The sequence below is a fragment of the Uranotaenia lowii genome, chromosome 2 (genome assembly GCF_029784155.1).
Source record: "Uranotaenia lowii strain MFRU-FL chromosome 2, ASM2978415v1, whole genome shotgun sequence".
NCBI lineage: Eukaryota > Metazoa > Arthropoda > Insecta > Diptera > Culicidae > Uranotaenia > Uranotaenia lowii.
In genome coordinates this window covers 316,237,512-316,252,774 of record NC_073692.1, presented here as the reverse complement: position 1 = coordinate 316,252,774, position 15,263 = coordinate 316,237,512, and the positions used below count along the sequence as shown (strand labels likewise).

At 37.4% G+C, this 15,263-nt stretch overlaps 1 protein-coding gene across 1 annotated transcript in view; it reads right to left on the bottom strand.

Moving 5' to 3' along the window:
• Positions 1–1,277: 1,277 nt before the first annotated feature.
• Positions 1,278–15,263, bottom strand: part of LOC129745564 (uncharacterized) — a 50,164-nt gene continuing 36,178 nt past the window's right edge. Inside the window, exon 2 of the mRNA XM_055738704.1 lies at positions 1,278–2,122. Within this exon, the coding sequence (XP_055594679.1) occupies positions 1,355–2,113 (759 nt within the window). The 5' untranslated portion in view covers positions 2,114–2,122 and the 3' untranslated portion in view covers positions 1,278–1,354. The remainder of the gene's footprint in view (positions 2,123–15,263) is intronic.

Here is a 15,263-nt window from a genome sequence, read left to right as displayed (position 1 = left end):
TCAGCTTCACGCACACCAATTCATCAATTCGCATGACACGCAGAGACACACACAACATGCTTCGTCCTCCTAATACTATTTGCTTAGGATACGACACTCAGGAGTTCATTTGTGTTCACTCACACGCTTGTAGCTATCGAAGATTAACGGGCTACTCGTTTGACCTAATCCGCTTTACATACTCACGCTCAATTCAGCTCAATCATCTACAGTATTATTTATATACAATTCTTCTAACCATTCCTATTTCCTACAGTAATATTTTGACTTTTAAAAAATATACGTAAAGAAGCTCAAAACAAAAAGTTAGGTGGTTTTTGTTTCTAATTCAAATGAACCTTAGAAGTAATAAAAATTTAAGCTTTTATGATGGTTTCATAATGATTGGAAAGTGGAATAAGAGAGTGTTTTTGTATGCCCCCATCATGTTTGTAATATGCCAATATCCTAAAATAACAGGTTAAAATGAATAAATATATGATTTTGAACATTAAAACTTCGACTTTAAGCTCTTATTAACACCTTTAGAGAGAATTGAAGATCTCAAAACAGATTTGATAAAGTTTTTCTTATGGATGAACTGTCTCCATAATATAGCAACCCTAACTTTTGTTTTATTCTGTAAAATAATAAAAGAAATAGATTTTTATAAAACTTCAGCTTTGTCGAGTGGAAGTTATCAGATTCTCCTAAATAATGAAATGTGGCGGGGTAATGTATGGTGTACGTTAATAATTTTATCTCGTAAAAATGCTCTTTCACTCTTTTACACCTGAAGATTTTCTACTAACTTTTCTATCCATCTTTATCAATTTTTAATTCTGATATTCTTTCTCCAAGAATATACAATTTCAACGATATGCCGAAAATAAATTAACAAAAATCAATTAACGGTGGATAACTTATCTTAGGAATGATAATTATGCATCTAAATTTTGAACTTGAATTCAAATTTGAATTTGATTTCGTTTGCAAATTTAAATTCTTATGTTGTTGGTTTGAATCTGATTTCGTTGTTCCAATATTTTTTATCTGAGTTGTAAATCCAAATTAAAAAAAAAAATCTTTCGATTGATCAATCTGATTCTGAGTTTTGTTTGAAACCCAACTCCAACCACAACCCCCCCCTCGTTCCTACGGCCACCCTACAATAAAATTCTTAAATCATTCTTCGTTTTTGTTTCCCCAAAAAATGTTTAACATTCATTAGAATTTGTCATCATTTTTAATTACAAAACTATAATTTATTTCATAAATTATTTATATTAGTTGACTAATAGTATACTTGCTGTACCAGTAATAATTTGAAACATAACTACAAGAATAACCAAATTGAAAAATTAAATAATTTCTCTTATCGAAAAACATACGAATTGAAATAACTATTTGCAGTGGACACCTTCTGCAGTTCGGTTCTCCCCGGCTGTTTGCGATATCGGATCGCTCGCTGCCGATAAAGTTGACCACATCCGCTGGGACTATTTTCGTTTTCCTCTGGAGGCGTTTTGACTTCTCGTTCGTTGAACATCTGGTTAGAGTTGAGGAAACTCTGCAGAAGATCAACACTGACTGGATTCTGGTAAAGGTCCATAATTGAGGATGGATGCATTTTGTTGCCCACTGCCGGACTGTTTGGGGTTTGTTGACCAAAATGAACGGAGGACAGTCGTTTGGAGAGAGTTTTATTTCGCTCCCGACGAGTTCTAAGCTTCTTAGTTCGTCCTTGGGTTGAGATGCGCGAAGTCAGTGGAGTGCTACAATTTTCCTTACTGGACGAAAAGTTTAATCGTTTGGCTGCACAGGATAAATCTAGCGGTTCGCGGTCACTTCGGGTGGCACGGGAACACTGACACTGTCCATGAGTTGCGCTACGTTTTACTGGACCGGAAGAGAGACGGCACTTCCGGGGACTGTAATAGTTGCCCAAATCGTTGAAAGCAAATGAGTTGTTGTTTTCTATTTCGATGAACTCCTGGCAGTGATTTTCCTTGTTGCAGGAACAAGTGTCTGGCGTTGCGGCTGGGATGTTGATGGGAGGCACTCGGAGGGCGTTTGTTGCCGATAAAGAGGTGCCCACACCATTGGGTCCACGTGTTACGACCCACTTCAGCATTTTGTAAATCTGTAAAAAACGAAAAAAAATTAATTAAATTCTTGTATTTATTTGTCAATTTCTCCAGTGTTAATTTTTTTGTTCTAGAATCAGGTGAAAAAACCAAAAAATAATGTATCTACATTCTAAAATACAACATAGGTGAAAAGTCTTTCCACCCAACTGTTGTTTGCTGGAAACTGTCATTTTCTCTAAGCAAACAGAATGTTGCAGTTTCTTAATACGATAAAGCACTATTACCGCCTGAATGATTCTTATCTCTCGAGGTATCAGTGTATCATATTCCATTGTTATGATATTATACACAAATAAGTAGATTAGCGTGCCCATAATATCTCCCATTAAAGCAACAGAAAAAAGTTCCCTCCCGTTATTGTCCGCTGATGGCGGGTCGGGACATCCATACTGGATTGCATCATCGGGTATTCCTCCCATCCATTCATACAGAGTATGAAACGGCTCACGTGAGACCTTTTTATTCCCGGGCTTTTTCTCTCGGTATCTGTCTGTGATATCCGGGCACGTCCAGGGCGACCTATCATCGTCAATTTGTATCCATTTTTTATGCACCGATGAAAAGCGGCTGGCCGAGGATGACGACAATTGTCCATGGCACCGGAGCTAGAGCTATTTGTTGTAACGAAAAATCCTTCGGGGACTCCGGGATCCGGGCCTACCTTCATGAAATCTCGTAACACTGCTGTTAGATTGGGACATTGAAAGTCCTTCGGGTTCATACTAGGCAACTGTTTTAAAATTAAACACAAATTTCATCTGTTTGTAACGTTTTGAAAGTAATAAAATATTTAAAAGGACAAAATAAAAATTGCCATGATGACCAGAAAATTGAATTGCTTTATAGAGCTGCAATTTCGTGGCACATCGTTAAATCGTTCGTTTTTTTTTATTATCCCATGTGGGTCGTTAGAATCTACCGGTGAATGGACACCGGAAGCTCCGGATAAACGTAAGAGGATCAAGGACTTATTATTTTCTGGGCGCAATTTCTTTTTGATTGAACCTTGCTTGATTATATGCGTTCGCTGTAAAGCATTCAAAATATTTTGGTTCATCTATTGTAATCGTTCGGCCAATGATTCCGAAGGCCTCCCTACCAATTCGATAAATAACCTCTCCGAAGGTGAAATCTCGAGTAGAATGATTTTTTTAACTTATTTGTCCATTTGTATTCCTAGTTTGTGTGAATATTTAGTTGAATTGAAACCTGATATCTGCTGTCCCCAAATTAATGACGTTAGGATTGTTTTCACAATAAGGGGGAAAGTTCATATTACGCCCCATGTGGCTAATACGCGCCACCCTTGTTTTGAAGAATCTGTAACATTTTAAGCCTGCAAAATATTACCAATTTAATTTAAATGCTGTGATTGGTCGTGGCAAGTATGATTATTTCCTTAAAATGCCCCTGTGTGGTGATAATTTCACAATTTAGGTTTTTCTTCATTTCGATATAAATTTTAAACACTTTCAATAAGGTGTCACCAAGCACAGAAAAACGAATAAGACAATATTTTCTGACTCATCGATACAGAAGAATCTAAACTATGATTTTATGCTAAAAAATCATACTAAACTCACAAAGGTATGCTTTTTTTCGGTATGTTCTGTCACGGCTCATGTGCTCGTTATAATTCGCCAATCGAAGTAGGCTGAAAATAGCATTAAGCTGGTAGGTTCTCACTTGTTGATGATGTTTAATGTTTATTTAAAGAGGGTTTAAGCCTTCACCTGCTACCATCACTTGCTGACTGAAATTCAGATCAACATACTTAATTTTAAATGAGGTTTATCTCATTCTATTACTGTTTTCAAATTTTAAGTTAAAATTCTGATTAGGATTCTTGATTTTCATTGCGAGACATCTATAGAAATCAGAAATAAAAAGTTGCATTGAAATCATGGTTCAAATTTGGTTTTGCGTTTCGTTCAAAATTTGATTCATGATTTTCGAATGTTATTTACATTTTCAATGTAATCAATTAAATATTCAATATAAAAATTTTCCCTAAAAAAAATAGAAACGATCCTCAATTTATGTTTCATATTCAGATTCAAAGTTCTTAAATTTAATTCTTATGCAGAATTAACGAAGTTTTATAATGGCGATACAGAATTGAAAAATCAGAATCAGATTCATCAAACCCATACATTTATTGAGATTCACAAGTCGGATGAAAAGTATGATTGAAACTTAAAACATCAGAAAGTGAATAATAGATTCATGAAACTCACTCTTCGGCTCATATTTGTTATTCTGATCTAGAATTAAGATTAACAAAACGTTTTTTTTTGAAAATTTCAGAAATCGTATTGAATTGATGAAATCGGAAACAGATTCCAAATTCAAATTTTGAACTCCGGTGATGAACAAACAGGCACACTATTACAGAACTCGTTATTCAAAAAGTAAAAAGGTAGCACGGGATTTCCATCGCCACCTGAGATATGTATACAGGTTGCGAGTTACCTCAGTTGAGAAAGCGCTCAAATTTTTACTTGTACACCCTCAAAAATCACATGTAGATGGACCAAAAAATCGGGAAAATCATGATTTTTATTTTGATGCCAATGTATTAAACGTCGAGATCTGGTGTTATTTCGAAAAAAAAAAATCTTGGTAAACTAAAATCAACTTTTCAGGACGTTCTTGGGGAAATCGTTGGCTCTATATGGAATGTTTCTGAGTTTCCTTATAAAATAAAGCAAATGCAAGAAAGAGTGAGAGCTATAATATCGTCAGTGAATGAAGGAAAAGAATCGCATATTATTGGGATTGGGCCTGCTAAAAAGAATAAAGTTTGCTCTTTACTCTTACACAGATTTCCACAAGAATGACAGCTGATGGGAGTGGAATTGGAGTTAAGGCTATTGCTTTCTCTGTTTAACACATAAGAAATCGTATACATACCGGGATTGCGAGCGCGCCCATCGAAAATTTGCCAATCTTTCTAATGTTGTAATGAAAGGTGGTATAAAATTTTGAAGAAAAGAAAAACAAATCGAAAAAATTTTATAATGTATCTGAAAAGTTAATTTAAAGTACGACAATGGCACAGTTGGTTAGTGTTCGAGTGTAAATTTTGGAACATGAATGTTTTTTTTGATTAAGCAGCAACCCAGCAATCATTTTTGTGGTTATATTTTTATGCACGTTCTATTTACATTATAGAATAATCGTATGAAAGTTGAAAAAAAACAGCATTTTTACCTACTAAAGTGGAGACAATACACATACATAAATTGCATTTCTTTCTTAAGTGACGAAAATTACACCAATTGGGCGTTATTCGATATCTTATTCTTACTTATCGGAAGGATGCATGAGAGCGCAAGATTTAACTTTCATAGCCTTCAAATTGTTGCCAGCGACAATATTTTCCAGTTCTCTCATTGGTCGATATTCCTCAATTCCCAACTGATTTTAAGCCTCTGGTTGCACTGTTAGTTGCAGAGAGAAGATGACAATGATTCTCTCACTTGAAGCTCGCGCGGGAGCAAAATCATTACAAAATTTACAAACATGTCATATCGCGGATATCGGCGGACTTAATGTCATATACGATTTAAACAGACTTCAGACAACATTTTATACGATCTTTTCACTGTGCAGTTGGAGCTGCGATTCGCAGCGACTTAAGATATCATTTCTGATACGATTTTATGTTTGCTGGGAAGTTTTCTAACGTTTCGATGGAAATTCAGAACACATTTTCTACATCCGATCAAAGATTTTGATTAGGTATAACTAAATACGGTTATTCCTATGGAAGACTCGGCTTCAATTTATTATTCCGATGAAAGTTTTAAGTTTCGATATTCCGATGAAAGACTCGGATAAAAATTACTGAAAATTCCGATGAAAGATTAGGAGAACTTGATTATTCTGCGGGCTTGTGATATAGCTCAGTTGGCAAGTCTGTTGTCTCCTGAGCCGATGTCCGCGAGTTCGAGCCCAAGAGTAAACATCGAACACAGTTGTACCGGATGAGTTTTTCAATAACGATCCGCTAACTGTAACGTTGATAAAGTCGCGAATGCCATAATGATGGTAAAACGACTATAATAGAAACAAAAAAAAAATTGATTATTCTGATGAAAGGTTCAGATAAGTTTCGTTATTCCGATAAAAGACTCGGATTGATTTGGAAGACAATTGAATGGATGACTCAATGAAAAATGTCTCTGGAGATAAATAATGAACATTTTTGTTTCGATGACATTTTGAAAACATAACCTTAAAGTAATCACCAGTCGGCAAATAATATCTTTTTTCAATGAAAGACTTTGGTGCAAGAATTCGAACACTTTTTGTTTTCCCATTCAAGACTCGGATATGAGTTGATATTCTGATGAAAGACTCGGATTGATTTTGTTATTTTGGATTTAATTTAGACATTTCGATCTCGACCAAGAACATTCCAATTAAAAAAAAATTTTTGTTTTCGATGAATATTGAGATAATGACTGAGAAGATTGAGATTAAATAACTCCTAATTATTCAGAAGATTTAACTTCTATGAAAGATTTGGATAGTGAAAGATGTTAATTGGAAATTCAAATGATTAAAATTAATAAATATTTCGGATAACTTGTATTAATTGTATTCATTGAATATTCGCTCTTATTGAATTTCAGGTTTAGACTCTGCTAATTTTTTTTGGGATTGAGAAGACCAAACGAAAACAGAGAAAAGGAAGAGATGAGGAAGAGAGAGATTTTTAATAACAAAACCGAAAATCTATATATATAAAAATGAATTTCTGTCTGTCTGTCTGTTCCCTATTGACTCGGAAACTACTGAACCGATTTGCGTGAACCTTGGCATGTGGGGGTATTGGAGGCAGGGGAAGGTTCTTATTGTGGTTTGAGACCCCTCCCTCTCTCATAAAGGGGAGGAGGGGCCTCTCAAACAAAAGACAATTTTTTGCATAACTCGAGAACCAATCAAGCAAATGATATTATCTTTGGCATGGGATGGTATTTGGGAACGAAGAATATTTGTATGAATATTAGATACCCCTCCCTCCTCTAAGTGGTGTGATAGGAAGGGGGGAGGGGGGCTACCTTACAATTTTTCATATAACTCGAGAACTAATCAAGATATTGGATCCAAATTTGGCATGGGAAGGTATTTGAATATTATTTGAGACCCCTCCCACTTTTCAGTAGAAAGCGGAAGGGGGGCTCTTTTATATTTTTTTACATAATTCAAAAACTAATAAAGTAAATGGAACCAAATTTAGCATAGGAGGGTATTTGGATACGAAAAATATTTCTATGATCATTTGAGACCCCTCCCTCATTCCAGTAGGGAGATATATAGGGGGGACCTCTTTTAAAGTTTTTTACATAACTCAAAAACAAATTAAGCAAATGAAACCAAATTTGGCATGGGCAGGTGTTTGGGAACGTGACATGTACTAATGATTGTTTTATACCCCTTTCTACTTCTAGCGGGAAGAAAGGAAAGTGGGAGGAAGTTTCATACAGTTTTTACTGTATAACTCAAGAACTACAACAGCAAATGGAATCAAATTTTTCACGGAACAATATTTGGGTACGAGAAATGCTTCTATGAATATTTGGTATCTCTCTCTTCTTCAAAGAGGAGGATGAAAAGAAGGAGGAAAGGTCTCCCTTACAATTTTTACTATAACTGCAACTGTAATCCACAGAATCCTGAACACAGGCAAACCTGAGTATTTAAGATCACTTCTAGTACCATTACGAAGCTCTCGAACTGGTTGTCTTGTTATTCCACGGCACAACTCAGCTTATTATGGTAATTCGTTCTTCGTGAGAGGTATCGTAAATTGGAACGTTATCCCTTTCCATATCAAGTTAATCAAAACTAAGTCAGAGTTCAAAAAGGGTTTATTGGCGGGGCTTACGGGTTAAGAACGACATTATCATTAACATTACGAAGTTTTGAAATAAAATAAGTATTAGGCAAGTAAATCACGTGAAGAACACTTTGTAACAAATTATAAGATTGTATCTTACGTTACATAATTGAAATAAATAATAATAATAATAATAATAATAACTGGAGAGCTGATCGAAATTGAACCATATTCGGCATGTGAGGGTATTTGGATACAAGAAATGTTTCTATTATAAATTGAAGCCCCACCTTTTCAGCGGAAAGATATAAAGGGGGAAACGGGGGCTTCCATACAATTTTTTTTTGCATAACTCGAGAATTAATCGAGCAAATGAAACCAAATTTGGCATCAAAATGTGTTTGAGTACGAAAAATACTTTTATGAATATTAAGTTCTCACCCCTCCATTCAATGGGGAGAACAGAAGGGGGGATGGTACTCCCTTTCAAGTTTATGCACAACTCAAGAATTTACTACGCAAATAAAACCAGATTCGGCATGAGATGGTATTTCAACACGAGAAATTTTTCTATGTGAAACAATTCCTTTCTGGCAGTAGGATAATAGAATTGGGAAAATGGGAAGGGAAGAGAAAAGCTTAAATATAACTTTTTTTTTACAAAATCCTATAAATGGACAAAATTTAACATGGAAAATCAATTGGGTATGATTCTATGATTATTTGACACACCATTCTCCTTTCAGTGAGTAGGTACATAGGAGGAGGGGGGTAAGGCCAATACAATTTTGTTAGCATAAGTTCTCAATTTATGCTATCTATGCCAACAAATGGAAACAAATATGGCATGGAAAGGTACTTGTTTACGAGATATGTTTCTACGATTGCTATAGACCCTTACGCTTTACAGTGTAGAGAGGGGAAGAATGGAAGGGGCTCCATATAATTGTTTTTGTAAAGATTAAAAAATTATCAACCAATGGGACTATATCTGATATAAGAGGATTTTTGGGAACGAAAAAATGGGTATGATTATTAAAGATCACGATCTCCATTCAGTAAAGGGTGAAGGGAAGGACAGGGGGGCTCTCTTATCAGTTTTTTAGCATAAATCCAGAATCAAGCAAAAACAACCATATTTTATAAATTAGATTGTTTGCGAACGATTCATTTGGGACCCTGCTTTTTTAAGGCGAAGCTTAAGGAAACAGATAAAAATTATCAGATCTTTAACACAAATTTATAGATCAAGATTCAGAATATAAGTTTAAGTTATCTGTGCGTTGCAAATCGAAACTCCAGCTGCAGTTCTCATTTTATAGCGGTTGCTTATGAATTACGTTACAATTTGATTTAGATAAAATAATCCCAACAAAACAATAAAAATTAAAATAATTCCTAAAAATATCATTTGATTTTGAAAGGTGTAGCAAAGTACACCGGGTCAGCTAGTGACAAATAAAAGGAGAGGAAAGATATTTGTGAAGAGGGAAACTAAAGACAAGAGAGAATGATAAATGGTAGAAAAGAGAATTAAAAAACTAAAGAGTGAATTCAAGTGACAAAGTAAATTAGACAAAGAGAAAATAACAAAAAATACAGAGCTTAGGATAAATTCTGATTAAATATTCTGATGAAAGAATTGTTTTTTTTTTGGATATTCCGATGAAAGACTCGGAGATCTTGATATTCTGAGGGCAGATTCGGATAAGTTTTATTATTCCAATGAGAGACTCCGATTGTCTCGAGATAACATTGGTATGTTTACTCAATGAAGAATTTATCTTTGATGAAAAAGGAAATTTTTTGATTCGATGGAATATTTCGACATTCTGATAAAAGACTCAGAAACATTCCGCTGAAAGACTCGTACATTATTCAAACTTCCGATAAAAGACTTTGACGCAAGACTTCGAACACATTTCGTATTCCTTAGGAAGACTCGGATTGGAGTTGATATTCTGATGAAAGACTCGCATTTATTTTGTTATTCTTGGACTTAATTTAGAGATTCTGATCTCAGATAAGCTTTGATAATTTTTGTTTTTGATGAATATTGAGATGATGACTGATAATATTGAGAAGAAAGATTCCTAAGAATTCAGAAGATTTAACTTCGATGAAAGATTTGGCAAATGAATAACGTTAAATTTATGTCTCAATTGGAACTTCTTATTACAAAAGTTGACAAATATTCAGGATAATATTGAAAGACTTACTTTTATTTATAGAATACTTGTGTTAATTGAATTTTAGATAAAAACTGTGATAATTTTTATGGGTTTCCTGTATTGTTGAGATTGAGCTGAAATTTTCCACAGATCAGTTGTGGTTAAAGTCAGATAACAATTGCAAAATCCATTTTTTTTTCTATTTATCGTTCGTTTATAATAAAGAAGTTATGAAGCAAAGAAAAAAGCGGCCCATGATACTCCACACTCCCCTATTATTTTCCGTTTTTCAACTTTAATTTTGATTTTGAATCGAAAACCCGATCCAAATTGTTTAATTGTTTAACTGGCACCCTTTCGGTGAGTAGACCGGTTAACCAAATTTATATAGTGTATTTATGTCTACGGCCGACAACGAAGATAGTTTTGGATATTAGCAAAAAACCGCTAAAGCAGCGAGCGCGAGTGATATCTCAACGACAAAAATGTTGAATTAAGTTATTTTTGAAGAAAAATTAATAAAGGAACAAAATTGAGACAAAATAACAGAGATAGAGAATAGAATAAGCTTACCAGTTTTCATTCTGGACGTATCCAGGCCGGACAATCTATTCATTTTTACCGAAAAACCTGGCAAATCGGGCATTGGATTACGAAGTTTACAACTTAAAAACTGGACCATATTCGGACAAATCCGACCAAAGTCCAGATATTTCCCATAACAATCCAAGAGTAGAGGTGAGGCACATGAAAATATCTTTGTTTTTGAGGCATACCAGCGATGTTTAAATCGTGTTTCACAATTGCAAAAAAGAATATTGCCCCAACTAAAAAATCGCCTTTATCTTCATATTCAGAGTATTGAATAATCAACTCATCATAAGAGTATTGAATAATCAATCAGCAGAATCAACTTAAAACAAAAGTTTATGATTAGGGGAGAATGAGGATACTTGATTCCTTCCCTAGATCTCGAAATACCTAGGACTCGAAATACTGTATTTATCTAAAAACTAGAAATTTGGGCCTAAAAGTATGTAATGACTCTAGTGTAGAAGACATACTTTTAGAATTCTCATTGTCTGATGCTAACAAACTGTGAAGTGAGAACTTATATGGCAAAAATAGTCAACGGACCTTTTAACTTTGGATTTTGCTTGATTTTTACATATGGTCATTATTTATTTTATTTACATAGTATTCCGTCTCACGACATAACTTGACGAACATAATTCTTAAAATTCACTCGGTTCATAGCAACCGTTCTCCAATTTCTCGGGCACCCCACGTTCGCCAGATCACGCTCCACTTGGTCTAATCACCTCGCTCGTTGCGCCCCCGCTCGTCTTGTTCCTACCGGATTCGTAGCGAACACCTGTTTTGCAGTATAGTCGTCCGGCATTCTCGCAACATGTCCCGCCCAGCGTATCCGGCCAGCCTTCACCACCTTCTGGATACTGGGTTCGCCGTAGAGTCGCGCGAGCTCGTGGTTCATCCTTCGCCTCCACACTCCGTTCTCCTGTACGCCGCCAAAGATGGTTCTTAACACTCGTCGCTCGAATACCCCGAATGTACGCAGGTCCTCCTCGAGCAATATCAATGTCTCGTGCCCGTATAGAACAACCGGTCTAAAGAGCGTCATATACAGGTTACACTTCGTGCGAGGGCTAAGTCTTCTCGACTGATAATTCCCGGAGGCGAGTGTCATTGTCTGCGGTAACCAGTGAGCCGAGATATACTATCTCCAGCTCGTCGCCGTCGATCGTGACCTTGTTATTACTGGACGAACCCGCGGTCGCTCTCGGATCCGCAGGCCAGCATGTACTTCGTCTTGGACGTATTAATCATCAATCCAATCCTTCCTGCTTCGCGTTTCAGTTTGCGGTAGATCTCCTCCACCGCCGCAGATGATCTGCCGACTATATCAATGTCATCGGCAAAGCAGATAAGTTGACTGGATCTGTTGAAAATCGTGCCCCGCATTTCGCCCACCGCTCGTCGAATAACACCTTCTAGCGCCACGTTGAACATCACCTTGTCGAAGCCCCCTGCGCGATTCGAATGAACTCGACAATTCACCCGAGATCCGCACACAGCACTGCGTTCCATCCATCGTCGCCTTGATCAGTCTGATCAGCTTCCCGGAAAAGCCGTTCTCGTCCATGATTTTCCATAGCTCGTTACGGTCGATCGTGTCTTATGCGGCTTTGAAGTCGATGAATAGATTGTGCGTAGGATTTGCCGTAATGTGAGTATCTGGTCCGTCGTTGACCGTCCCTCCATGAAGCCGGCCAGATGACTTCCCACGAATCTGTTTGCTTGTGGCGTTAGGCGGCGGAGTAGGATTCGGGACAACACTTTGTAGGCGGCATTGAGGACAGTAATCGCTCGGTAGTTCTCACAGTCCAATTTGTCGCCCTTCTTGTAGATGGGGCATATTACCCCCTCCTTCCACTCCTCCGGTAGCTGTTCTATGTCCCAGATCCGGATTATCAACCGGTGTAGGCAATCGGCCCACCTGTCCGGGCCCATTTTGATGAGTTCAGCTGCGATGCCATCCTTCCCAGCCGACTTGTTTCTATTCAGCTGGCGAATGGCTTCCTTAACTTCACTCATCGTTGGGAGTGGCTCCTCTACGACGTTATAGCTACGCCGGCGATGTAACTTCTCCCAACAACTTGGTCTTCTGCATGTGTGCCATTCAGGTGTTCATCGATGTGCTGCTTCCACGATTGTCCGTCAGGATGCCCCCGTCCTTATCCCGGCACATTTCGGCTTGCGGCACGAAGCCTTTGCGGGATGCGTTGAGTTTCTGATAGAACTTTCGTGTTTCTTGGGAACGATGCAGCTGCTCCAGCTCCTCGAGCTCCTCCTCCTCCAGGCGGCGCTTTTTCTCCTCGAAAAGTCGGACTCGCTGCCTCTTCCGCTGTCGGTGATTTTCAACATTTCGACGGGTGCCTCTCTGCACTACTGCCGCCCGCGCGGCATTCTCTTCGTCCATCACCCTCCTACACTCCTCGTCGAACCAGTCGTTCCGTCGAGATCGCTCCACATAACCGATGACGTTCTCCGCAGCACTGTTGATGGCTGTTTTGATGGTATCCCAACAGTCCTCGAGAGGGGCTTCGTCAAGCTCGCCCTCTGCCGGCAGCGCTGCTTCGACTGATTGCGCGTAGTCTGCCGCGACCTCAGGTTGCTTCAGTCGCGCGATATTTAACCGAGGCGGGCGCCGGTTTCGCGTGTTGTTCACTACGGAAAGTTTTGGGCGCATCTTCACCATCACCAGATAATGGTCCGACTCGATGTTGGCGCCCCGACAGGATCTGACGTCGATGATGTCCCAGAAGTGTCGGCTGTCAATCAAAACGTGGTCGATCTGTGATTGCGTTTGGTACGGTGATCTCCAGGTGTACTTGTGTGGGAGGCGGTGCTGGAAAAAGGTACTACGTACGGCCATTCGTTTGGAGGCGGCAAAATCAATAAGTCTGAGGCCGTTTTCGTTAGTCAGCTGGTGCGCACTGAACCTTCTAATTGTCGGTTTGAATTCCTCCTCCTGGCCGATCTGAGCATTGAAATCCCCGATGACGATCTTGATATCATGTTTACATATGGTCAGGGCTCCCTGAATTAAGGATCAAGTCTCCTAATATCACAATTTTTTTCCTCTCACGAAAATGCTTCTAGTTCATCTACGGGTTCATGTATCGTTCTAACTTTTGGAGCATATAAACTTGAAATTGCACGCTGTCAGAAAATACAAAAGTCGGTGAGTTGCTAAATTTTTCGAAAAGATATGATGAAAATTAGAAAAGGGGATCTAGTATTCCCATTTTCCCCTAAAGGTTATGGTTAGAAAATTTATTGTCTCAACCATAAATTCACACTTGACCTGAAACTTTTCAATAATGTCCGTTTACATAAGGTAAATGTTTCCAATCTTTCAGTCATTTTAAGTTCCGATATTTTTGTTAGCCCTTATCATTACTTCACCTTCCATGTGGGCTTGTGATATAGCTCAGTTGGCAAATCAGTTGCTTCCTGAGCCGATGTCCGTGAGTTCGAGCCTAAGAGTAAACATCGATCACAGTTGTACCGGATAAGTTTTCAATGACTGTTCGCCAATTGCATCGTTGATATAAGTCACGAATGACATAAAGATGTTAAAACGACTATAATTGAAACAAAAAAATTACCTTTTATGTTCTTATCAAAGAAAAATTACCCTTAAAAGAAGCAAAACAAAAATATGGTGTGCTTTTGTTTTACTACATTGCGAGATTTTTGTTTATAACTAAAATACGTTCATATTTATAATAAACGCTTTGTTTTCATTTCTTTTTAAATTAATATCCTTATACTTTACGAAGACATACATAAGCACATGTTTAAGGCAAAATATTCTGAAACAGCAGCAGATAGAGATATGACACAAGAGACTGTGACTCTTTTCCTCCAATGGCGACCGTCACAATTGGATCAGAAATTTTAAATGTTTTCAATTTTTTGTAAACATGTGTTGATTGTCGCCATTGACATCGCCCAACAACATAGCTGTGGAAGCGAATTTGTAATTTTGGCAGTTCAATCTTTCTTAGCAATTCTTCATAAGCAAATACTATCGCACTTGCATTGATTTTTTTCCACTCGTGATCATGATCCTCATTATCACCGCAAAACTGTTCAAATGATATGAGATTCGTAAAATAAACACAGTGGGCTTTTCTGAGGATAACAAAATTTAGCTAAAACTGATACCTTATCTATCCTCATTTTCTTCAAAAGATTTGAGAGCATAACGATGTCCAATTTAGCTATTATCGAAAAATATGTGATGCCTTATGTTGGTATCATTGTGCTTTTCAAGCTCTTGGTACAACTGTAAAATGTTTGCCCAGTTTCATAAACCGTTACCATAAAAGGCCTAAATATCTCATTTCCTATAAAATAAAAAAAAAGAAGTTGAGCAATTCCGCAAAATTATATTTCTTACGAACCAAGAAACTTATTGCATGTCTTCCGACTTTTCTACTCACATTTACGATTTCTTCATTCTACTTCAAGCTGTCGTTCAATTTAATTTTTGCGAATAAAATGCAATTTTCGAGTCCTGTCTTC